This window comes from Pelodiscus sinensis, chromosome 15 (genome assembly GCF_052426305.1).
Source record: "Pelodiscus sinensis isolate ZL-2025 chromosome 15, ASM5242630v1, whole genome shotgun sequence".
Lineage (NCBI taxonomy): Eukaryota > Metazoa > Chordata > Testudines > Trionychidae > Pelodiscus > Pelodiscus sinensis.
The window spans coordinates 15,057,422-15,074,750 of NC_143066.1; the positions used below are offsets into that span (position 1 = coordinate 15,057,422).

Sequence of the window (17,329 nt, forward strand, 5' to 3'; positions counted from 1 at the left end):
ATGGTTTCATGAAATTCATGACTATTTCATTGCTCCTGGGAAATGTAGCTGTCCTGGGAGTCCATGGTCATGGAGGGAGAAGTGATATTTTGGATAGCTCGGGCCAGATACTTTAAATATCAAAAGCTTCAGAGGGGTAGCCGAGTTAGTCTGTAACTGGAAAAATTAAACCCCAAATAGTCCATATGTTTCGTTAGCCTTTAAGGTGCTACTAGAGTAGACTATTCATAGTTTTTTGTATACAGGCAGTCCCCAGGTTACATACAAGATAGGGACTGTAGGTTTGTTCTTAAGTTGAATTTGTATGTAAGTCGGAACTGGCGTCCAGATTCAGCCGCTGTTGAAACTGACCAGCAGCGGCTGAATCGGATACGCCTGGGGCAGAGCAGCTGCGGTGCTGCTGGGTTGGTCCTGCAGCGCCGCTCCCTGGCGCTGTGGGACCAACCCGGCCGCCCCCCAGCTGCTCTACCCCAGGCGTCGGCAAGAAAAGCCTGGTCTGCTGGGGGGGGGGGCGCGCGTCCTCCGTGGCGAGAAAAGCCACTCCGCGTCTCCCTGGTCTGCGGGGGGGAAGCCCCCCCGCGCCGCTGGAGGTGGCGACAGTGGGGGAGGCACCCCGCACTAGCAGGGGCCCCCCCCGGTTCGTAACTAGGGGTCCGACCTAAGTCAGACTGACGTAACCCGGGGACTGCCTGTATCAGGTTAGGGATCATAAACTAAACCAGCTGTCCCCAACCAGTCAGGCACAATGGACTGGTTGATTGTGGAAGCTTTGTCATTTGATCTCAATCTCAGTTCCTTATTTCCCCCTTTGTTCAACTGAACTGAAAGTACAGGTTGTATGCGCCATAGCCCCAGGCTGATGTGCTGGATGCCTTCTCAACAGGGGTTGTTACCTTTACTTTGAAAGGTGCTTAAAGGGACAGAGAGGTGTTGAGAGGGGCCTGGGCTGGACTTACTACTTTGAATTGCTGCTAGGTTCTTTCCTCTGATCTTGAAGAGGAGTCAGCAGAAAATTGCTCACCATCTGTGTCTGCAGCACAAGTTTCAGCAATGCCCGGTGAGTCAGGGTGCTTCTGTTCCACAAGAAGAGACTACTGGGGGAGGGAATCCCCTGTAGTCTTCTAGTCCTGCAGCTGCAGCTGGACTTGGGAATCCTCCACAGCTTCCCAGCCCTTTCATTGATGGGGAGAATCTCCAACAGTTCAACAGTCACTGCAGTACTGGTGGGGGATGAGGTGGGAGAAAGGAAATCAGTGTTACCAGTCAAAGGAAGCCCCAGTTTGAGAATAGGCTTGATTAAACAAGTCTCAGACAGGTTAATTCACACACATGCAAGGCGCATACCAACCTCATCCCTAAGAGAGAGGGTTAACAAAAGCTGCCACCTTGGTAACTGACACAGTATGATATGAAATCCTCTTGTCTTCTCACTAGGGCTTTGAAATACCATTAACTGAGCAGACCCTGTTTCCAGCACAGAGCCTAGTATTCTCAGCCAGAAGTGATTGCTTGCTCTCTATGAATTCAAAATGTATTTGTTCTGTTATTTATTGTCATAACTGGAATAACACAATTCATTTTACGAATTTGGAATGAGTGAGCCAGTCCTTTTTGGTAACATGAATACCAAATAAGAAGGGAGGGATGAAGTGACTAGCAGGAGGGAAAGTGTCTTGGCCCTCTCAGCCTTCCTGAAGAAAATCCAGTCACTTCCTAGAGAGCACTGGACTGGGATGGTTATTACGTGGATAGCTGTGTGCATGTGTTTGAATTGTGTTGAGCTGTCGGTGGGACCATCATCAGCATTTTTATCAGTACATCTCAGCAAAATAATCTGTAATGGCAAACAGCACATTTGCCTCCTTTCCACTCCCAGCCCATGCCCTTCCCTCTGTTCCACATGATCCCCTTCCAGTCCCAGCACTCCTCACCTGCTTTTCTTCATCTTCCTCTTCCCTAGGAGTCTGTCTCCCAGAATCCACCTTCCCTTAGCTGACTCTGCTCTCCATTGAACCTTCCCTCCCCCTTTCAATTTAAAACTTTGGCAGAGACTATTTCTCTCAAAAAATATTTTTAAGTAGTTTATGTTGATGGTTCTTTTTTCTGCAGTGAGGTGGGTAAATGGTAGGCATGATGTATTCTGAACCTCCTCTAGCATGACAAACCAAGAACCCCTCCCTTCTCCTTTCATGGAGCCCCAGAAAAGAACAACACTGGGACTCTAGTGATCATAAAGTGGTGTCAGAGCTGGTCACATTTCTCCAGCAGGGAAAAGGGCCATTTGCAATGACCATGCTGATCAAGTGAGGCCTTGGACAGCTAGGTCTCAGCTAGAGCTTCTTTGGGCACTGTAAAACATGCTGATCTCATAGACAACTTTGTCATTTACTAGAAGTGCTGCCTTCTGCCCCATTATCTTCCAGTTACTGCTGCCCTTTCCCCATGCTCTTGACTCCTGTGCCTTCTGTGGCCTCTAAACCCTCAGTTTATGCTACTCTCCTTTCCATCCTTCTCTTGGGGCCTCTCTAATTTACATCCTTTCTGCTGATGCATTCTCTACCCCTACCCTTCCACCCATTTGCTATTCTTCTTCCCACTCTTTGCTGTCCCCATCAACTATTTGCTGTCTTCTCCAACTATCACCTTGGGCCTGGCTGCTCCCTCCTTCCCTGCTGACTACCCTGTGATCTTGTTCAGGAAGATTGCTAGTGCTCGCAGGGGCTAAATTGGGATTTTTATGAGAGAGTTGTTCCATCTGCTGTGGCAAGTGGTGAATCTGGCCCGCAAGAAGGTATTTCTCTGAAGGTGGCCCCCACAGCCTCAGGAGGAGAGAAGAGGCTGATTGCCCCGGTCATGGCTGCATTCAATAGGATGGGATAAAAATTCACAACCATTTACAGATGGAAATACATTTTTTGCCAATGCTGCTGTTTATCCAGTAGCAATGAAGAGTACAAAAGAAATCTAACTTGTGGACTGATTTAAATATCTGGAGGCAGATGGCCTTCATAGTGCAGAAAGTCATATTCTTCAAATCACTTCCGTCTTCCTACTAGCATCATTTTGGACTTACTTGGGTTTAAGTGTAGGCTGCTCATCCAGCTGCTCATTTCACTTAAATGCTGAAACAGCTAAGAATTTGTATCAAATCTTTTTAGCGCCATAGAGGTGACTATTGTGCTTACTGCTAGAACTAATGTCTTTACTTTCTCCCACTAGCTCCAGGTTGACATTGAATAACATGAAGTAGAGGACTGATTCTTTCTTTCTTAATTTAGGGCATGAAAGATGGAGACTTCAAATACAATCCTCCCCAAGCCTTTGCGAGCAAGAAAAACGATGACTCCAAGTAGTCGAAAACAAGTGGAAATGCTGAATAAAATAAAGAATATTTCAGGACAAGAAAAGAATCTAAATGGCTTCAATACTAAAGATTACCACGTTCAGTTAAATACAGTGGATGTAAACCACAAAAGAAATGATTCTGTAAAAGAAAGCTCACTATCTGAATCAAAAACAGATACATTCCCTGAAAAAAGTGAAATGTTACCTCAAAAATTAACAGCCTCAATACAGGGGTTCACTGTTAACTCCAAAGTAAATGAAGAAATAAAGCAATGCTCAGATAACAAAAATGTTGATCAAAACTGTAAAGAAGAATCACAAGAGACTCCCCATGAGAAATCTTGTAACAAAAACTCTGATGCAAAACAGTTTCTAAATGCTGGGTGTTTACAAGATATTCTGCATAAATGGTATGAAAATGAATTAAATACACCATCCTCCAAACCAGTAGAAGTGCATTTGTATTCTAAACAAAATACTGTACCTGTTGACCAATTAGCAGACAGTGCTTGTTTAGAAGATCCAGTTAACGGTGATAATGGAAACGAAAAAAGAAATAACATGATTATTCCTATTTTAGAAAAGATAGACACAACAGCAGAAAGAAATAGTGCAATAGATGAGGTTATTCCCACATTAAAAAAGGTAGACACAATATCTGATTCAAATGATGTGAAACACATATATAACCTCACTCATTCAGTTACCCCCAAACTGCCTGGGACAGATGAAACAGCTGATGGTTTTGTGCGTGAAACAGCTGATGGAAACGGTAGTCCAAATATTTCACCAACTGCAGAAGCTGCTATTATGCTACAGGATGCATCACCTGAATATAGTATTGGTAAGCACTTTCCTTCTAATCTAATGAGATATACATTGAACTGTTTCCAAGACCATTTCTTGATTTCTGTAAATTTAAAAGCTAAAATTCTTATTTCCAATGTTCTTTTAAATCATGGGTGTGTATCTTTGGACACATTCTCTCCCCTTTTGCCATTCTCGATGCTGTTTAGTCTGTTTGAACAGTGTCAGGAATGGCAAAAGGGAAGAGAATGTGTGCAGTGTTGAAGCATCTTGGATGGGTTAAGCACTAAGTGTCCAGATGCAGTCTTTCCACCTACTTTGCTTCATTGAAATGTTCATGCATTGTGTTTGATACAGGAGAAGAAATATAGCAGATTTAGGATATGCAGCAGGAGGAGTAGATTGGGTTGGGGGGGACAGGGTGGAAGGGAGAGAACCCAGAGAATGAATTAAATAATAAAAAGAGGAAAGGAAGTGGAAAAAGTAATATATATAAAAGATAATGCTGTGAAGAAATGGAACTGAATAGTAACTGAAACCAAAGAATAGAAAACCAGAGAAACAGGAAAGTGAGTGTGTCCATTCTGAAATGATTATTCTAAGCCAGGGATAGGGAACCTCCAGGCTGCATGTGGTTCTTCAGGGTTAGCTTCTGGCAGTGGCCAGATGGTTTGCTGTTCCTGGCCAGTGGAAGCCGCAAGAAGCTTCCTCCATTGTCTGGAGTAGTGAACTGAATCCAATAGGAGCTGCGAGTGGTTGTGCCTGTGAACGCTCAGGTAGACAAACCATCTGGCAACCTGTCAGCAGCTAACCCTGATGAACTACACGCAGCCAACGCAGTGGAAGTTCTGCACCCCATTCTAGGCCATCAAATATAGAACAGCTATTTGTTCTAGAAAAGCAGGCTCAGGCACCAGTAAGTTGAAGGAAAAAAAAACCAATGAAATGAAATTGGCTTGCCCTAGCCCAGGTGAATACACTGAATTAGGGGAAAAGAAAGAAACAAACGGGAACTCAACATAACATATTTTCAGTCATCATAATCTTGTTTATAGATCTGCAGCTAAATCACTGATTTGCCATCTTTTGCATGGGTGCATTCTTGGAACATTTGAGCATTTGTCTGATAGTGCTTCAGCAGTTATTATAATGCTGATCTCTGAGAATTAATACACCTTAATAACCTATTGGGCAATATGCTCCTATAGTTTAAAAAAAAAAAAAAAAAAAAAAAGCTGGAAGGCTGAGGTAACTCATTTGATTGATCCACAAACATTGTTAGAGGCTAAGTTCCCAGTTGAGCAGCTTTCCTTTAAGCCTTTTGCAGGAGCTATTAAGCCCCCTGCAGGGACTCGGGGCTATCTCTTCCCAAGCCCTGAAGCTGCCAGGGATGGCAGGGAGGAGCCCCTTCTTACCAGTCCCAGCACCAAGCTGCCGGAGCTGGCAGAAAAGGAGTACCTATTCGCTGTCTCCAGCAGGAAGTCCTCCAAGTAAGCCCGAGCCACAAGCCCCTGCCCATCTCGAGACCAAAGCACCCTCCTGCACCCCATACCCCACACCTCCAACCCTGAGCCCGTACCACCCTCCTACACTCCAGCCACCCTTAAACCTGGAGCCTCCCTCATCCCTAGCCCTACCCCAAAGACTATGCCCTCAGTCAGAGAGTTTACTTCCATCACTGGGAAAACTCTCTCCGAACTCTGGTGCTATGACAAGTTTGCTGCATTAAAGTGCTACCATGGCTATGCTTTAAACTTGGCATTAGACAAAGTCTTAGGCAGTCTGTATTAGGGATGTAAGCAACTAGTCAGCTAGCTGATAAGCATAGGATTATTGGATAGTCAATTAGTGAAGCGACTAGTCTCTCTCCCTCCCCCCCCCCCTTTGTTTCCTCTATTAGAAAGAGGCAGCAAGGGTGGGGAGCAGGAGCTGGTGCTGGTGGGAGCTGGCTTAAAAGCTGGTTGCGCCCAGGACCATCTTCGCAGGGGGCAGGAGAGGTAGAGGCACAGTGGGAAACGGTGCAAGCGGGGACTGAAGCAGTCTCCTGTGCTGCTCCCTGCGGGGCTTCTGCTTTTGAACAGTAGCAAGAGTCTGGCAGGGCTCTTGCTACAGTTCAAAGGTAGAGGTGCCCTTACGGACTAAGTGAATAGTCAATGGAAATCCCATTGGCTATTCAATTAGTTAATTAATGTAAATTTAACATCCCTAGTTTGTATGCAGACTAAGTTTGCTTATTTGACCCTACTTTTTGTCTTCTCATTTTCACTCTTTCCCATATCTAGTAAGTCAGCTTCCCCTTTTTGTGGGCCTCTTGTATACTAAACAGGAGCACTCTACCCATGTTAGAATTCATTTACAATTCATTTATTTAAATTTCATAGCCAAGTGATCATGGCATAAAGTCTAGCAGAAGCTGCTGAATAAATGTTGGTATGTTAATTATAACACTCAGAAGAAAAAGTTGCTTAGGGGTAGGAATTTTTTTGCTTTATTAGGTGATGTGGGTTCTGAGAGACAGAAAATTTTTAATTCAGGGAGATGGAAAGAAACAGGAAAAATGGGGGAAAAAATAGGTTGTCTTCAGAATTGTCCCTAAAAGATTAAACTATCTGATCTATTACTTTAATTTGAAATATGTATTTCCCAACTCCATTCAATGTTTTTAGGAAGATTGTCTCCAAAACCCAGAATCTTTTATAGCTAGGGTTGCCAGGTGTCTGGTATTTACCGAGACGGTCCAGTATTTTCACCTCCTGTCCAGTAAAAAAAAAATTCAGAGAATACCGGACACCTGAGATGTCCGGTATTCTCTGAATTTTTCCCCGGCCAGGAGGCGAAAATGTTGGGCACCTGGCAACCCTACTAATACTCAGCGCCTGGCCTCCATTCCCCCCCGCCCCTGGAACTTCCCTTTGGCCCTCAACACCCCCAGCCTCCATGCTTACCTGGTTCCCCAAGGCTGCTGGCACAAAATGGCTGCTGGCCAAAAGACTTTTTTTTTTTTCCTTTCCGTCAACAATATCATCTCTCCCCCCCCACAGAATTTTTTCCCAGTGTTTTATTTTGGGGGGGAGGGGTATATTTGTTTCAACCACCTGGCAACCCTAGTTATAGCTTGAAAATGAAAACATAATAAAGGTGGTGCTGCCTTTGGTTATATTGAAACAGACAAAAAGAGGCCATTATAATTCCACAAACAGAAGGTAGATGTTCAATTGAAATGCCAGAGTATTTTCTACATTAATTTATATCTTATGTAGTCACATAAATCAGTGAAGAACTGATCTCTTCTCTGAGATCCACTTCTAAATTCCAGGCAAATAAAGAAAAGATTCTCATAATCCCTGATTGCTCTACTCATGGAAGCGCTTCAGAATTCTTCCCCCTCTCCCACCACGTCTCATTTCCTAATTAATCTGGGTTGGAGAAAGAAGCAAGTGAGTCCTTTACTATAAAAATGTAGGTAGGTGATCCAGTGGTGGTTATGGTGGAGGAGAACCAATAGTCTGAGAAATAGCAATAGTATAGTTACTAACAGGCTGTTTGTCACTTATCTAAGGTAATGCTGGGAAAAAGCCTTCTTTCACTTGAGGTGGCCTGTCTGCCTTTTTTCTATGGCATTAGGAGCAGCAGTTTTTCTTAATTGTTTTTGTGTCTAGGGAGTAGCAGACAGCATGTTACCGCTACTAGGGAAAGGGAGATGTAGCCAGCTCCTGGCACTTGCCCCAGTGCAAGGCATCCTGAGAATTAAATATGATCTTACCACTTGGATATGTGAAAGTGTCTGGCTGACACCCTGTAAGTGATCTTGCTTTTTCCATTTTAATTGAGCTCATGGTTTCCCCGTCATTCCCGCCAAAAAGTAGTAAGACTCTTCCCATTCAATGCAAAAACCAAACTATGGTGTAATGGACTGGAACTACAATTATACATTTAACCTCTACTTAGGGTTGCCAGGTATCCAGTTTTGAACTGTAAAGTCCAGTATTGGAGCTTTCTGTTCAGGAAACAAATTGAGAAAATATAAATGTCCTGTATTTTCTAAATAAGATGACATTACATCACAATCTACATTACTAGCGTGTCCAATATTTTTGTTGAAACCATCTGGCAACCCTACATCTGCTTTGAATGGTACTGTGTCAGTAAGGGTATGTCTACACTGCCACCCTAGTTCGAAGTAGGGTGGCTAATGTAGGCATTCGAAGTTGCAAATGAAGCCCGGGATTTAAATATCCCGAGCTTCATTTGCATCTTGCCGGGCGCCGCCATTTTTAAATCCCCGTTAGCGTGGACTCCGTGCCCGCGGCTACACGTGGCACGGAGTAGGTAGTTCAAAGTAGGCTCTCTTAATTCGAACTACCGGTACACCTTGTTCCACGAGGAAGGCATTCGAAGTTGTCATTAGTCACCCTACTTCGAACTAGGGTGGCAGTGTAGACATACCTTAAGGCATTAATTTGTATGTTCGTTCCTCATATAGTAGTGTTAGAGGAAAAACATGACAAACATTTACCTCACAAATTAATTTTCTTTAAGACAATGCTCAAAGGAAGAGGGTATGTTCAGAAGGCAAGGAAGACCGTCACTGTAAGCGCATAAGAACTTCATATGAAAACAAAGAGAATATATGTGTTGTATCAGAAGAAGAGGAAATGTTTTGGGGAAAGGTAACTTGCTTTATTTTATAGGCTTAAAGCTGAAATCTTTCATGCATTAAATATTTTAGTTGCTGTCTTATTAAAAAAAAAAAAACCTACTTTCAATGTTAATTAAAGATATAGTTGTCGGCTATGCTGAGCTACTTAGGCCAAGTCCTATGGATGTGATTCTAGAAGACAGTATTCAGTTTGGTTTGAGGAAACTGAGAACTTTAGTAATTTTTAAACTGGTTCCTCCAATTCCTTTAATAATTTTAAATTGGTCTAGACATTTGAAAAATATTCTTTGCCATATAAAAATATATAAATGTACAAATAAAATGGACACCTGCATCTGACGAAGTGGGTCTTTGCCCACGAAAGCTTATGCTCCTACACTTCAGTTAGTCTATAAGGTGCCACAGGACTCCTCGTCGCTTTTGCAAATAAAATGGGTTACTTATAAATACACCCAATTTTGCAGGTCTTAGTAGAGGAAATAACATTAATGTAAAATCACGAGTATAATGCGCACTTTTCCCCCAGTTTCTTAGGCTCACAGCCGGGGTGCACATTATAAAGTTTTAAACTCCTCCTCCCCTCTGCATAGAAACTTTCCTGCTGCAGTGCAGTGCAGGGGCCGCCACCCCACCAGGCTTCCAGACAAGGTGAGGAGCCAGCAGCGCTGCCAGGCTGCAGTGCCCTGGCTCACTGCCTGCCCGGTGCTCCTTCAGGCTACGCCTGGGAGTCCCCGCAGCGGGCGCAAGCTTGGTGTGTTTCCCAGGCGAGCCTACAGGTAGGAGCGGCATGTCCCCCACTCCCACTCTCTTGCAGCCCGGAGCTACCTTAGGGAAGTGGGCAAGGCTGGGCTTGAGGCTGATGGGTCAGCTCCTGGCTCAGTGGGGCAGGCTGTGTTGGACTACAGAAATTCTGAATTTCAGAAACCGGTTACTTCCCGTTCTCCTATACAGTGGGAATGGTACAGAACACACAGAAGAAAAATAAAGACTGCCTGAGATTTTGGGGTATAAACCTGAAAACAGAATATGAATAAAAGACGTGGCTGGAAAACTAGCTGAGGAGCACTTTGCCTTGCTAGTGTGATGTAGCATAATGGTGAAAATAGCGAAAGCTGCTTCTGATTGTAAAAGCTTGAAAACCTTAACCTTTGTGACATTTTGTTCTTCGAGTGTTTGTTTATGTCAATTCCAATTAAGATGTGTGTGCATCACGTGCACAGTCATTGGAAACTTTTCTCTAGCGGCCTCCATCAGGTCAGCCTAGGAGCCCCCTGGAGTGGTGCTGGTATATGGTGCTATATATGACCCTGCTGATCCTCCCCTCCTTTTCTTCTTTGGCGTCTGTGATGGCATTGGAACATCGCTCGTTTACTCTGTAAGTGTGCCATTCTCTAGCTTAGCTCGTATTCATTGTTCATAGTTGGTGGTTCTCACTCTAGCATTTATTGTTATAGTAGTTAAGTTGTTGAGGTGGCAGATACCAGTTACTGCCTTTCTTGGCCAGTATGCAGTGCCACAAGACCAAGGCTGCAATGCCTGCCATAAGCGTACGCTGAATAGTGATCCCCACGACTCCTGTCTACGCTGTCTGGGGGAACCTCCCCAAGCAGACCATTGTAAGACTTGCAAATCCTTCAAGACACAAACAAAAAAGGAGAGGGACTTTTGTTTGCAGCAGCTCCTGATGGAAGTGGCTCTTAGGCCAATGGCACCAGCTCAACTAGGCCCCAGTTCGTCAGTGTGCAGTGCCCAGGCAGCAATGTGTGCCACACCAATGCCAAAAGAAGCCACAGAAAAGCCTCGGCACCAGAGATTAATGGTAACATTGGTCTACAATTTTTTTTAGAAGTAGTCTGCTTCAGAGATAAAATGTGCTATTTATTATGTATTTTGATGTGCTGAATTCAAATATGACAATTAAAACAACTGATTGGCTACTGTTTCCAAGATATTTAAGTTTTTATATTTTACGTCTATGTATATTGTGTAGATAGCAGAGTTTTAATCATAAATTGTAAACCTAGGTCTTTTCATGTGTTTGTGGTTGCTTTACATGATAATATTTCACCTGTCCTGTTTATGTAAAACTTTAAAAATCAGCAAAAGGGTTATATAAATAAAATTTATTATAAAACAAAAGGCAAAAAACTATTATGTACATAGTTTAGTCCTATTCAGTGTCTACTCGGCGCTTCTTGGCTTGTCTCTTGTATTCATTAAATGGAGCATCTCTTGTCACTGTCCAGCAATAGTCTGCAAGCATTGATGGGCTTCATTTGCCCTGATAGCGTTTCTCCATTGCAATGTCCTGGTGAAATCGCTCGCCGTGCTCGTCGCTCACTGCTCCGCAGTTCGGTGGAAAAAAATCTAGATGGGAGTGCAAAAAATGTATCTTTAGTGACATGTTGCAACCAAGGCTTTTGTATGCCTTGAGGAGGTTTTCCACCAACAAACTGTAGTTGTCCGCCTTGTTGTTTCCGAGAAAATTTATTGCCACTAACAGGAAGGCTTTCCATGCCGTCTTTTCCTTGTCACGCAGTGCATTGTCAAATGCATCATCTCGAAGATGTTCACGAATCTGAGGACCAACAAAGACACCTTCCTTTATCTTAGCTTCACTTAACCTTGGAAATTTTCCACGGAGGTACTTGAAAGCTGCTTGTGTTTTGTCAATGGCCTTGACAAAGTTCTTCATCAGACCCAGTTTGATGTGTAAGGGTGGTAACAAAATCTTCCTTGATTCAACAAGTGGTGGATGAGCAGTCTCCACTCATCTGGCTCGTGAACGATGTTGAGGGCTGCCATCGATGTTGTTGCAGGCTACAAGATCACCTTCCATGAAGAAGAATGGGACAAGATCCTTTTGACGGTCATGGAACAGGGAACCCCTAACATTACCTGCCAGGAGATTCCACTGCTGTAGTCTGGAGCCCAACAGCTCTGCCTTACTCTTGGTTAGTCCCAAATCCCTGACAAGGTCATTCAGTTCACCTTGGCTGTGTCTACACTGGCATGAATTTCTGGAAATGCTTAAAACGGAATACTATTCCGTTTTCAGTTTTTCCGGAAAAGGAGCGTCTACATTGGCAGGCTGCTTTTCCGGAAAAGCCCTTTTTCCGGAAAAGCGTCTGTGGCCAATGTAGATGTGCTTTTCCGGAAAAGACTACTGGGCTGTCTACACTGGCCCTTTTCCGGAACAGTGTTCCAGAATAAGGACTTATGTCCGAGCGGGAGCAGAATAGTTTTTCCAGAATAGCAGCTGATTTTTGTACAGTAGAGCGTCGTTGCTTTTCCGGAAATTCAAGGGCCAGTGTAGACAGCTCGCAGCTAATCGCTTTTCTGGAATAAGTGGCCCAGTGTAGACACAGCCCTTGTGTTATGAGGTGTGGTTCAGAGGAGGAGGATGGGAGAAAATATAGGTCCTGTGACATTGATGGTTCAGGACCAGAAGTTTCATCCTCTTCCTCTTCCTCATCTGACTCAAGTGAGAGTGATTCTGGTGCATCAGGAACCGGCAGTCCTTCTCCGTGGGGTACTGGGCGTATAGTTGATGGAATGTTTGGATCCACTTTTCTTCTTTGACACACCTTTCCCAACTGGAGGCACCATGCAGAAGTAACAATTGCTGGTATGATCTGTTGGCTCTCTCCAAATCATTGGCATTGCAAAAGACAGATTTCCTTTTCCTGTTCAACCACTGGCGAAGATTTGTTGCGCAAGTGTTGCAGCATATGTGTAGGGCCCACCTCTTGTCCTCATCTCCAATTTTGCAGCCAAAATAAAGGTGATAGGCTTTCTTCACCATAGTGGTTATACTGCGCTTTTGTGATGCAAATGTCACTTCACCACAAACATAGCAGAAGTTATCTGCACTGTTCACACAAGTACGCGGCATCTCTGGTCACTTTGGCTAAACAGAAATGTGTCCCTTTGCAAAATCAAACACTGACAAATAAAGAGAGCACGACACTGTATGATTTCTAGAGCTGATATATGGCAATTTGTTCAGCAGAGTGATGTAAGCTTCGTTATGATTGCATCATCCATGACTTCTAGGAATAACATGATGCAATTCATATCATGTATGACGCAATACCAGCTTCAGATTGCATCAGTCATTGTTTTGCCTAAAAAGCAAGTACTGTCCAAACCCAGTCATAGATTTATTCATAGATCCGGTCAAAGATGTATTTTAGTCATTTCTGGTTTAAATTGAGATCCTTTCCCTTTGACTCACTTATCCTCTGCCATTCGCAAGTCAAGGGTCGTATATACTGACCCAATAGCATATCTTGAAAACTAGAGCCAATCAACAATTTTAAGCATCATTTTCGTTCTCAGTGACCCGGAATTAGTAAAGTTTGACTACATTTATTTCAGAAGCATTTTGGCTGTAGAGCAGTGTAATGTGCGAGTCAGCCAATGTAAACCATTAGCATGAAAGTTAAACTTGAGAATGAAGTGGAGTTCCAGTCCTTCTCTCTGTGTATTTGGCTTGTGGGATTGGTCTGAAACAAAACAGCAACTTGGAGATGAGTGTCCAGGGAGGTTAAACAGGTTTCTCTGTGTTGCCTTTGTGGGAGAAAAATCAAATAACTCCAATTGTGTCTAAGGGGGGACTGTGCAGGAAATCAAAACTCTCTAAAAGAAAACTGCTGTAAGGGTTAAAAAGTTTTCCAGGCCTCTCTCCCTGTAACAGAGAGAAATCAAATTAGCTCTAATCAAGACCCTTACAATGCCTATCTCAAGTTCATGGATACTCCTAGTCTGTCACAATTTGTCATGTAAACCCTTATCTTTGTCACAGTTTGCCTTGTAGACTTCTCCACTCCACATTCTCATGTGCCTTTGTTTTGTAAAACTTACTTCTAGCACTCCTGGGGTGAACAGAAGTCTCAGAGTACTTCTGCTGAGACTTTGATTGTTAAAGAATAACAATCAACAACTGAACTGTCTAAGCATTCTGTATATAGGATACCTAAACCTGTATCTCAGGGCTGCTTTCACTCTTGGTGTGACAGCCTGCATGCATGCATCATAAAGTTTTTCCTTCTAGATTTCTCTCCTGCCTCACTGATTTGACCTCCAGCCTCGGACCCTTCTGGGGGCTCTGTACCCCAGGGGAGCGAGATTTCCCCCTCACCTTTTTGGATATCTGATGTGTGTTCATTAATTCTTTCCCATAGGGACTGTCCAGTTTGTCCAATATATATTGCTGTCGGCAAAAGGGAACTTGGGAGGGGGTGGGTCAGCAGGGCTATATATTGGCACTATAGAAGTGCTACTTCGGGGGTGGGTGGGTGCCCAAGCTGACCCTAGGGCTAGCTGCTAGGGGAAGAATCTTCACACCTGATGGAAATGGACATGTACACCACATCTCAAAGAAAAACAGTTACAAAAAAATCGTTATGTACCTTTTTGTATGAGTGGAATTGAAACATTTACAGTGCAAATATTTGTAATACATATAAAGTGAGCACTATACACTTAGTACTGTGTTGTAATTGAAATCCGTATATTTGAAAATGTAGAAAACATCAAATATTTTAAATAAATGATATTGCTTAACTGTGATTTATCGCAATTAATTTTTTAATGGAATGGCAGCCCTAAGATGTAAACATTTTAAAAATAAAATGTAGTTAAAATTTTAAAATATTAAGTAATTTGTATATTTTTATTACCTCAATAATGAGTGATTTCTAGATTAAATGTGTAACTTTTTTTCCATTATAGGTAAAATGCTTGATTCAAAAGCGGGTGGATATTTTAAATAACGATGTCTTTAACCAGAAACTGGAATGCTTAAATGGAAGAGTTGAACAAACACAATGTCGAAAAAAACATGAAGAAATAGCTATTACATTTCTAGTAAGTTTTTTGCATTGTGTGTATATTAAAATATTAATGTATTGATGAAGGAATACATTTGTACCTATAATTCATGCTGGATTTGCTTACACTAGAATGAAGATTACACTTCTTGTTTATAGAAAAATGTTAAATCTATTTTTTTTTTTAAAACCTTTTTATTGTGTGACATGTCAACCTCAATTACTGTTAAGGGGTATTTTGCTGCTGCTTATTACATATTCAGAGTAGCAAATATGTAAATGTGTATTATTTTAAGTTAACACTTAAAATGATTCTTTTTTTTCTTGTAGAAGAAAGTGTCTAAGCTTGAGAGACGTATTAATACTGTGATAGCATTTCAGAAGAAAATATTATCGAAAATGGTTGCTAGTAAGGTACCGTAAAATACATAATACTTCAACGTAGGGATCCTATTGCCAGTTAGTCATGGACTCATGGGCAGTTACAAATGATTTATACTAAGTACATGTAATATGAAAACATAACAAAATAGATTTGGAGGAAGCTGTATTAGTGTTATGTTACATAATAGCAACTCAAAAGACTAAACTTCTATAGACACCTGTCACTTGCGCTCAAAGATGTTTAAAATAATTGTATTTATTTACAACTGAGTGGTAAATTGAGAGCTTTTGTTTTTCAGTAGAATAAACTTTTTTCTTTTGTATCGCTTCTGAGGTCATAGGTAAGCAGTCTCCATTCTGACAGGAGGAGCAGCCTCTGAGATATCAGCTGACATCCCTTCCCATAGATGATTGAGTACTTTAGACCCTCAATAGCATAGTCAATAAAACACAAGCATTTCACTTGGAAATCAGGATATGATACAGCCAGAACAATAGCTTAAGAAAATATCAGGTATGGGGCTTTTTGCTTCCTCGTGGACAACAGCTCTTGACATAAAATATGAAGACTTGTTGGCCAGGGAAAACCCATGTTTTCGACCAGTGCCAAGCTGTGTATAAATCTGCTTGGAATGCTAACTTCAGACTGTTTTAATGGGTGACCTTGAGAGCCTTTAGCATCTTTTAAAGTTGAGGGTGCAGGTCTTTAGTGTAAATTGTGGTACCTTCAATGACTTCAGTAGGGCTATAACAGTTTAAAAATTAAGCAATGTTGGTAGGACTAGTCAGATGTACCTCAGCTGTAGTTATTTTTCTTTTATAAAACAATAGGCTTTCTATCTAAATTTATATACTGTGCTATGACAAAAGGTTAAAAATCATGGTTTAAAGGTCTCATTGTAGAAATAATCTTCTTCAGCTTCTCTGTATTTGTGCTTTTCCCCCAAAAAAAGTTTCAGAAACTGTTTTGATGCAAAATGGTATTCTAGAAAAATGTAACAGACTAAATATTACATACAAATGAAAAGCTTCCTTAGGGAAATGCTTAACACTTAGCATAGTAATTTGTGTCTTGGTGAATATTTTTGCTAAACTTTAGAAAGAAAGGAATAGCAAGTAACACTTGGGTTTCCTTTGTTTTATATTGACTGTCTGAATGATATACCTTACAGGAAATCATTTTCTTTCTTTTTTTAGGGAAAATATACTCACTGAAAAGTAAAGAGTAGTTGCTAAAAAATTTAAGTGAATCGTTTGTACATTGTATATATGATCTCAACCTTAAATGTTCTATTGTGTTGTGAAGCTGGTTTAGTCTGGTATTTTTTAAATTAGTCAGAGGAAAAATTGTCATTTTACAAGTACGGTACTTTTGAGTAATTGATGAAGATTTCAGCAGATAACTATTTCAAATCAAATTATTATTAGATGCTATATCTTTCTGAGGTCAGCTACTCAGACATAGTGGAAATCCAGATGTGCAAGTAACCTAATGTTAATTGGAAATGGAAATGAACAGTGGATTGTTTCTGTACTGACTTAATGTTCACTGGGTATAAGAAACAATGGCTTGTCAGGTGCCCAAGAGGGAATGAACAGAACAGATAGTCATCAAGTGATCCATCCCTTGCCTATTGCCACCTTTCCTATTCTGGATAATAGCCATTGGTGGAGCTATCCTCCATGAATTTTTCTAGCACTTTTTTGAACCCTGTTACGCTTTTGGCCTTCATAACATCCTCTGGCAAGGAGTTCTACAGGTTGACTGCATTGTGTGAATACTTCCTTCATTTGTTTTAAAACCTTCTACCTGTTAATTTCATTTGGTGACCCCTAGTTCTTGTGTTATGGGAACAAATAAATAACTTTTCCTTATTTATTTTCTTCATAGCAGTCATGATTTTGTAGACCTCTATCATACCTCCCTGTAAAAAGCTCTGCCCTTCGTGTGAGAGCCCCTCAGTGGCCGAGGGAGTCTTGTAGTCTGTCTGCTCGCCCAGCTGTCTGCAAGAGAGAAAGTGTCCAGTATGTGGCCTGGGACCAGGCTTCTTCTTACTCCCTGTTGTAGCTGCTTAGAGTTGGGGAAGACCTAGGTCCATCCACTCCTCTGGGTCCTGATGCAGGGACCCTGTAAGTAGCAGTTACCCGATGAGTCTCAAAGAAGTCGTTTGCTGTCACATTTCCTGGCCACTTCCCTGGGAAGGTGCTCTGATGAGCCCTTTCTCTTGGGCCTTGTGGTCAAGTTCTCCCTGTCCAAGGTTCTGCAAAGTCTTGCATTTGACTTACCAGCTAATCTTCA

At 42.0% G+C, this 17,329-nt stretch overlaps 1 protein-coding gene across 3 annotated transcripts in view; it reads left to right on the forward strand.

Moving 5' to 3' along the window:
• Nucleotides 1–17,329, forward strand: part of ATF7IP2 (activating transcription factor 7 interacting protein 2) — an 89,643-nt gene that overhangs the window by 13,295 nt on the left and 59,019 nt on the right. For 2 of the 3 annotated variants that reach the window (XM_075899291.2, XM_089782286.1), the window contains exons 2-5: nucleotides 3,279–4,189; nucleotides 8,692–8,822; nucleotides 14,549–14,683; nucleotides 14,977–15,060. In XM_075899291.2, coding sequence (XP_075755406.2) covers nucleotides 3,289–4,189; nucleotides 8,692–8,822; nucleotides 14,549–14,683; nucleotides 14,977–15,060 — 1,251 coding nt within the window. In that variant the 5' untranslated portion in view covers nucleotides 3,279–3,288. Of the gene's footprint in view, nucleotides 1–975; nucleotides 1,058–3,278; nucleotides 4,190–8,691; nucleotides 8,823–14,548; nucleotides 14,684–14,976; nucleotides 15,061–17,329 lie in introns of all 3 variants that reach the window. The other variant, XM_089782287.1, reaches the window with a different exon arrangement.